This window comes from Malania oleifera, chromosome 4, assembly GCF_029873635.1.
Source record: "Malania oleifera isolate guangnan ecotype guangnan chromosome 4, ASM2987363v1, whole genome shotgun sequence".
Lineage (NCBI taxonomy): Eukaryota > Viridiplantae > Streptophyta > Magnoliopsida > Santalales > Ximeniaceae > Malania > Malania oleifera.
The window spans coordinates 10,818,737-10,827,199 of record NC_080420.1 but is presented as its reverse complement, the minus strand read 5'-3'; the positions used below and the strand labels follow the sequence as shown (position 1 = coordinate 10,827,199).

The 8,463-nt window shown below is 36.7% G+C and overlaps 1 protein-coding gene across 2 annotated transcripts in view; it reads left to right on the top strand.

Annotated features, from left to right (window-relative positions):
• The first annotated feature begins 233 nt into the window (after window positions 1–233).
• The window catches only part of LOC131154198 (cysteine-rich receptor-like protein kinase 15), a 48,403-nt gene continuing 40,173 nt past the window's right edge, over window positions 234–8,463 (top strand). Inside the window, exon 1 of one of the 2 annotated variants that reach the window (XM_058106807.1) lies at window positions 234–1,400. In XM_058106807.1, the coding sequence (XP_057962790.1) occupies window positions 515–1,400 (886 nt within the window). In that variant the 5' untranslated portion in view covers window positions 234–514. The remainder of the gene's footprint in view (window positions 1,401–8,463) is intronic. The other variant, XM_058106806.1, reaches the window with a different exon arrangement.

Below are 8,463 nucleotides of genomic sequence, written 5' to 3'. Positions count from 1 at the left end.
CCTTATATTGTTACGATTGTGAATATATATTTTGTATTCACCATTTATATTGTCTCCAAGTATATGTTTGATTCTTTTACAACAATATAGTTATTCCGCTATACATTGTTTGGAAGAAGACTTATTTCACAACCTGATTTAATGCTAAGAATAATTTGTTCAAACTGAAACTAACGACAATTGTAAGAAAATAATTGATGATTATTTTCTGAGATCAAACAATTAATCAAACAGTGGACAATTTCTTCTCAGCTCAACTACCTTTTTCTTACTTCCCCGTGCTTTCCCATGAGCATGTATTCTATTCAATATTGCCACCAACGTTGATTTTTCCTCAAAAATCAGTCAGTCAACGTAAAGACAGGCAATACAAATAAATCAGCGGCGTTATCCAATGTCGTTTATGTGCAATGGGACTCACGCGCTCCTATAAGGTTGGTAAAAACACGGCAGCTACCCACTGTCGGCAAACCGCGGATCGAGAAGAACCCAGCAGCTGGCGATAATCTCAACAATGCCACCTTCCAGTGCTACGACTGCCGTCTCCACAGCCTACTCCGTATTTCTTTTCCTTTCCTTTCTGCTCCTCCTGCGCTCCGCCCGAGTCACTCCCACGCTCGCCTACCTCTGTGGCAGCGACGCGAAAAACGAAACCGAGTTCTCCCCAAACAGCACATACCAATCCAATCTCAATTACCTCCTTTCTAAAATTTCCTTCGACGACTCCACCCACAACAGGCCCTTCCGATGCACTGCCGTCGGCGTCGACGACTCCAATCCCCACGCCGTCTACGGCCTCTCGCTCTGTCGCGGCGACGTCGCCACAGACGTCTGCCAAGAGTGCGTTGACACAGCCAGAGTAGAGATCGTCCGCACATGCGCAAGGGTGAGGAGTGCCATAATCTGGTACGACGAGTGCATGTTGCGTTACTCCGACCAATATTTCTTCCCCAACGACATTTTCTCCATCCAGTTTAATTCGTCCAAGTCCATCGCTATGCTGAATACCGGGAACATCACGGATCCGAATCGATTTGCGCAGTTGCTTAACGACACGATGAGCAAGATAGTGACGCGTGCGGCGACGGACCAATCGCCTCCGGAAAAGTTTGCGACAGCAGAAGCCAACTTCTCTGGGTTTCAGACGCTGTACACGCTGGCTCAGTGCACCCCGAATATGTCGTCGTCCGATTGTCGTGGGTGTTTGGGAGAAGCCGTAGCGATGCTCGCCGATTGCTGCGGCGGGAAGCAAGGGGGAAGGGTCCTGAGGATCGCATGTTATGTGAGGTTCGAAATGTACCCGTTTTATAACGAGAGCGTGGGTGCGGCGGCACCTGCGTCTGCCCCTGGACCAATCATCCCTCGTCTTCTTCCCCCAGGTGTGGCTGCAAGCCCTAGAGGTAAACTTCCTTTCACAATTAGTTTAATGCAGATGAAGGACACTTCTTGTAAATCATCTATTCTTAAATCAGTGTAATAGAAGAATTTAATATTTTACCCAAGAAAAAAGTATTATTATCGAGTAACAATATAATCATCATTATGATTTCATAATAAAAAATAGATTAAAAATAACTATTTTAAAATAATAGTTATCATGTAGTACTATATATTTTAAATTAGCAACCTACATAAAAATCAATAAAAAGTCAAATATTTATAAATTTTAAATTAACATCCTATATAAATTTAAAAACATCCATAAGGAAAGCATAATCAAAGTTCTAATTCTAAAAGAGGAATAGCATAAAAGTAACCAATCTAAATTTTAAATTGTCATTAAAAATAAGAATGTAATTTAAATTATTAAACTATTGTATAAAATATAAATACACAATATATATTTTAATATACTTATAATATATGAAATGGTCCTTTAATCCTCTATCCTCTGAATCAATGCATGTCATATATTTCCGTTAAAATAGTTTCCCTAAATACACAAAAATTCAAATAATTGTAAAAAATGTCGAAAAAAATCTAGGGTTAGTTTGTAAGTTTTTGAGGTTTTCTTTGTATTTCTACAAAATCAAGATTTTGTGTGCAAAAAAATTTTAAAATGAAAAACTAAGAAAGAAATGATCTTTCTTTGTACATAAAGTTTTTACTTTATTTTGTCCTTTTTGCTTCTTGCTTTGGAAGAGTTAAACCTGTTGAATAGGAAAGTAGCATTGGTGTATGTTTAATAGCCTCTTTTAGTTAAGGGTAACATTCATATCTTAATTTCCTTATTATGATTATGGGATGATTTTCTTTTGAACGCTGTGAGTTAAGTTGATATTATTACTTCGATGGATCAACCTTATTACATGTTTTGGGAGGATTAGTTGTTCTCATTTAATTGATATATCTTTTTTTTTTGGAGATTTTAAAAATTACAATTTTAAAATTTTTAAAAGTTAAAAATTAACATTTTTTCTCGACAAAATATTCTATTTTGTTATAATGCTTATTTTTTAAATATTATAAAATTATCAAACCATTAATTATATTGCATAAAAAAATATATTCATTTTATTTATATAAAACATTTTTAGGCACCCTAAATTTTTTATTTTATTTTATTTTTTATCAATTACTGAAAGTTAATTTTTTCTTTATAGCCCCAATTTCTGACCATGGCCAAACAAATTCTACAACAATCCCAATTTCCTTATGTTCCTTTTAAAAGTTTACTTTCAAAAGTTATCTTGAGCAGGGGTACTAAGCCTTAATCATACAATTTGAATAGTTTACTTTTGAAAACCTCTAATTTGGATCAAAGAAAGTATGTGATAGCATCATTTTAGGGTTATTGGAGTGAGTATGACCTGCTTTTTTTCTTTTTCTTTTTATTTTTTTTCCATCAACTTCTCTTTTTTAAAGAAAATTTTAATTTTTATAAACCAACTTTTGGATATATCGGACAATTTTAAAGTTACAGATTTCAAGTTTTTAAAAGCTAGAAGTTAGTTCCCCCCCCCCAAACAAAATATTATATTTCATTTGTTATCCTTTTTTTTTTTTCAAATATTACAAAATTATCAAATCACATTAATTATATTTCTTAAAAATACATATCCATTTTAGTCACTTTTAATATTTTTACCAAACATTTAAAGACAATTTTCTTTCTTTCTAATAGCTTTTTTAATTTATTTTTATAAATAGATCAATTGATTTTCATAAAAATCTCAATTAACTATTTTTCATCATTTTTAAAAGTTTTTTTTTGTTCTTTTTTTGTTTTTGTTTTTTTTTTTTTTTGTTTTTTTGTTTTTTAAGTGAGGGAAGGTTTAAAACTAAGCATCCCTCTTTCATAACTATACTCCTGAACTCGTAGAACAAAGGTCTGACTTTTTAAATTAGATTAAGTTTAGCCCATGCTTTCTTTAAAATGTTAGTTTTTGCCACTAAAATCTAGATTAGGATTTGTTAGCTTGATCATGACCTAGATGATCTAGGAAAAGAAGAAAAAAAGAAAGGTTTGGAGTATCTGAGGTCTACAACAGCGGATGATTCCAATGGTTAAGTTAGAAAAACAAAGGATAAGTAAAGAAGGAAATGTTGAGAATGAATGATCATGCAGTGCAGCAATTATGATGAATACTACGGAAACACATATAGAGATAAGGAAAGCAAGAAACACACACAGATCTAATATGGTTCGGCACAATGCCTACATCAATGGGAGCAAGCAGTGGTTGAAATTCACTATCGTCCAAAATAGGGTTTCATCATTGTATTTATACAAACCGTCAATGATTTTCTTCCTAATTGTCTTATGGAAGAAATTGTCGATGTACCTATAGAAAACCATCAAGAGTTCTCTTCATACTAGCATCCTTATTTTCTTCAGCCTGCTTTCTCTGTACAAGTGTTCCACTTGATATGAGCCACATACTACAACAATATCCACCTTGGCGAATATTCACCCCTTATGAGAATAAGAAAACATAACCCGGAGCTCCGCCTAAGACAATGGGTTGGAATGCCTACCATCTATCATCTGGAGACATTAATCAAATCCAAGCAGTGGTTGAACTTGTCTGTGGTAACATGTTTTGTCAGCATGTCTGCTGCATTATTAAAAGTGTGAACTTTCTCAAGCAATAGTTCACCAGAAGAAACCAATTCCCTAATCCTGTGAAACCTCACATCTGTGTGCTTGGTCATCGCATGACACACCTGGTTCTTTGCCAAATAAATGACCCTCTAACTATTACAATGCAATTGAAATCTGCCTTGCTGAATACCTAACTCCTTGACTATAGGGGAAATAAACACACTCAGAAATTCCCAGAATGCAAAACGTGTGAGAAGCAAGATAGAAACAAGCACACGCCAAAGAGAATAATCACATGCACACACAAGACAATATTTACGTGGTTTAACAATGTTGCCTATGCCCATAGAGTTGTAGGGAATACAGATTGCAACAATTACAATTTCTCTCACTCTTAACAAGGAAGAAACAATGTGCACACACCTTAAATACCAAAGCGAACACCTTTGGATCGTGCACACAAGAGTCTTACACTCTCTCCACACTGCTGCACACTTCTACGCCCACCTCACGCACATAGAAGAACACTGGAAATATATATAACTTATGGTTTACAAGATCATAACTTTTGAGATAGGAAAGTTCTGCCGAAATCTCGCATAGAAGATCATCGCCATCGATTTAGTCGCACCCCTGTTCCCCATGGTTTGGACTTGGTCGAACCTCACGAAAAATCAGGAATCTTGAACTTTAGCATCCTCGACCTAGTCACACCATTAAGTCTTACTGGTTGAGATGATGGTCGAACCTCTTGGAATTTCATCCTTTAGGATATCTCAGAATCTCGACCAAGTTGCCTTTTAGGGTCTTCATGGTCGAGAACTTAGGCGAGACTCTCAGTATTTCTGGCTAGGCCTGGGCCGATAACATAACTAGGCTCCACAAAGCCCAACAAATCTCCCACTTGGAGACTAGTTCAATCACCAACATCAACCGCAATTCTCCGAAAGAATAATCTCTCGTCCCTGAAACTCATCCTCCTGTCCTCAAGCTAGAAAGCTAACTGAAGCTGCACACAACTTCAGCTTCTCAATAGTGACACCCTTAGTCAACATATTTTCCAGGTTCTTAGATCCACAGATCTTCTCAAGTATTACCAACTTATCTTCAACAAGGTAACAGATAAAGTGGTATTTTGTATGTATATGCTTCGACTTTGAATGAAAAGCCGAATTCTTAGTAAGAAAGATTGCATTCTAACTATCACTGTGTAGAATGCCCATCTTCTACTTCTTACCCAATTCATCTAAGAAACCATGTAACCAAATCATTTCCTTTCTAGTTTTAGTTGCTTCAACATACTTAGCTTCTATAGTAGACAAAGTAACAATATTTTGTAGATTTGAAGCCCAAGATATTGTTGTACCACCCAGAGCAAATACAAACCCAGTAGTACTCTTTCCACTATTAGTATCACCAGCGAAGTCAGTATCAACATAACCCTACAGTTTCAAACTTGTACCTGTGAAGTAAAGACATGTATCTGATGTACCCCTCAGATATCTCAAAATCCATTTGACTGCCTCCCAATGTTGCTTTTTTGGTCTACTCATGAATCTACTCACAATGGCATACATCAAGTTGCCAATAGTTGAGGCATAGGGCACCTTGCTCATGTGGTCCCTTTCTTCTTTTGTCTTTAGTGACTGTTCTTTGCTTAATTTGAATTGACTACCAAGGGTGTGCTCACTGGTTTAGCTTCATTTATGTTGAATCTGCTAAGAACTTTCTTCACATACTCTGATTGTGAGAGCTTCAATGTACCATTAGCCTTTTCTCTAATGATCCTCGTTCCAAGGATTTGCTTTGCAGCTCCCAAATCCTTCATTCCAAGTTGTCTTGACAATTGCTTCTTCATATTGTTAATCTCCTCAATGCTAGACCCTATAATGAGCATATCATCTGCATACAACAGTAAAATGATGTAAGAATTGCCAAAGAACTTGACATAGCAACAGTGATCAACTTCACATCTCTTGAACTCAATTTTATGCATAAGACTATCAAATTTCTTATACCACTATCTTGGAGCTTGTTTTAGGCAATACAAGCTCTTTCTTAGTTTGCAGACTAAATTTTCTTGTCCCTGAACAATAAACCCTTCTGGTTGACTCATGTAAACGTCTTCCTCCAAGTCACCATGAAGGAATGTCATTTTCACATCTAACTGCTCAAGATGTAGGTTTTCAGCAGCCACCATTCCTAGTACCAGTCTAATTGTAGACATTTTCACAATTGGAAAAAATATTTTTGTGAAGTCAATGCCCTCCTTTTACTAGAATCCTTTAACAACTAATCTTGCTTTGTAGCGCTTGCTACCATCATGCTTATTCTTTATTATGTATACCCAGTTGTTGTGCAAAACCTTCTTTCCTACTGGCAATTTAGTCAGTTCCCAAGTCTGGTTCCTCAACAAGGAATCCATCTTATCCTTCTTGGCTAACTCCCACTTGCTTGAGTTTTCATCCTACAAGGCTTCATCTTAACATTCTAGTTCATCACCATCAGTCAATAGGAGATAATTTAAAGCGAGTGAATAATGTTGTCGAGGTTTAATAGTCCTGGAAGATCTACGGACTACAGCTACAGGTGTACTTTGATCTACCTGTGATTCTACATTCTCCTTATCATCTTCACCCCTTTCCTAGAAGTTCTTTCCGTCAACTCATCTAAGTTAAAAAACTCAAATTTCTTTTGATCTATCTTAGTGACATCTGGCACTACAGTTGACTCATCCTTGTACATCATCTATTCATTAAGTATCACATTTCTACTTTTGATGATTTTCCTGTTTTTTTCATCCCAAAACCGATAGACGAATTTCTCATCATCATAGCCAATGAAAAAAATATTTTAGACTTGACATCAAGTTTACTACGAGCATTAGAATCAATATGGACATAAAAAACACGACAAAAAACTTTTAAATAAGAGAACGTAACCTCTTTATTGCTCTAAACCTCTTCAGGAAGTCTAAAACTCATGGGAACCGAAGGTCCTCGGTTTATTAGGTAAGCTGCAGTGCTAAGAGCATCAGCTTAGAAAGTTTTTGGTAGTCCAGCATGCAACCTCCTACTCCTAGCACGCTTATTGAGAGTTCTGTTCATGCGTTCAGCCACACCATTTTGCCGTGGTGTCCCAAGAATGGTATTCTCCATTTTGATTCCATGTGCAGCACAATAGTCTCTAAACCCTCCATCTATGTACTCTCCTCCATTGTTTGACCTCAAATATTTTACTTTCAAACCTGTCTTAGTCTTAGCCATAGCCTTCCACTTCTTAAAAGTGTAAAATACATCAAATTTATTTTTCAGAAAATAAACCCAAACCTTTATGGTTGATTCATTAATGAAAGTGATATAATATCTTGATCCTCCAAGGGATGCAACCGGAGAAGGCCACCACAAATTAGTGTGCACTAACTCCAATTTTCTAGCTTTCGGTGTTCTGTCGATTTTCAAGAAGCTCACCCTTTTCTGCTTCCTTAAAAAGCAGGTTTCACACTAGTCAAAATCAATAGACTTCAATTTTGGTAGCTTCCGTTGCGACAGCAACATCTTCATCCCTTTCTCACTCATGTGAACAAGTCTATAGTGCCATAAACTTATATCAGTGCTCCCATCAGCAATTGCAATTGCATCTCTTGGACTTGAGGTCATATATAGAGTACCATACTTCTTTCCACGAGCCAATACTCTAGCTTCTTTTGTAGCCTTTCAAGTGCCATCAGCGAACAACATCACATGCCCTTCATCATCAAGTTGTCTGACAAAAATCAGATTCCTTCTCAGGTTAGGAATATGTCGTACCTTCTCTAGTAACCAAACAAATCCATTGAGCAACGACATCCGGATGTTTCCCATACCCACAACATCCAAGGTTGTGCCATCAAGTGGACTGTCTACTGCAATAAGTAGTGCATCCTGTACCTCCTCTATTACGGCATTAGCAGAGTCATCTTCATTCTTCTTCTTGAGACTTTTACATTGCCTCCTGAAGTGACCCATTTTCCCACAGTTCCAGCAGTGCCCCTTTTGGCTAGGTCTCAATTTGCTTCTGTTCCTATTAGAATTTTTGGATTTTGATCTGCCTCGATTTGAATTTCTATCATGACATCTGCCTCTTGTCTCAAGGTTTAGGGCAGAACCAGATCCTAAGGTTTCACCAGCATCCTTTCTGCGAATCTCCTCAACCAAAACTAAATCTCCTATGTCGTTATACTTTAGTTTTCCCTTTCCTGTGGAGTTACTTACAGTCATCCTCATGGCCTCCCAAATGTTTGGCAATGAAGCCAAAACAATCAGTGCACGTATCTCATCTTCAAAATCAATTTCTACAGACGAAAATTGATTTGTGATTGTGTTAAAATCACTCAGATGTTCTGCAACCGATGCATTCTCAGCCATCTTTAAATTAAA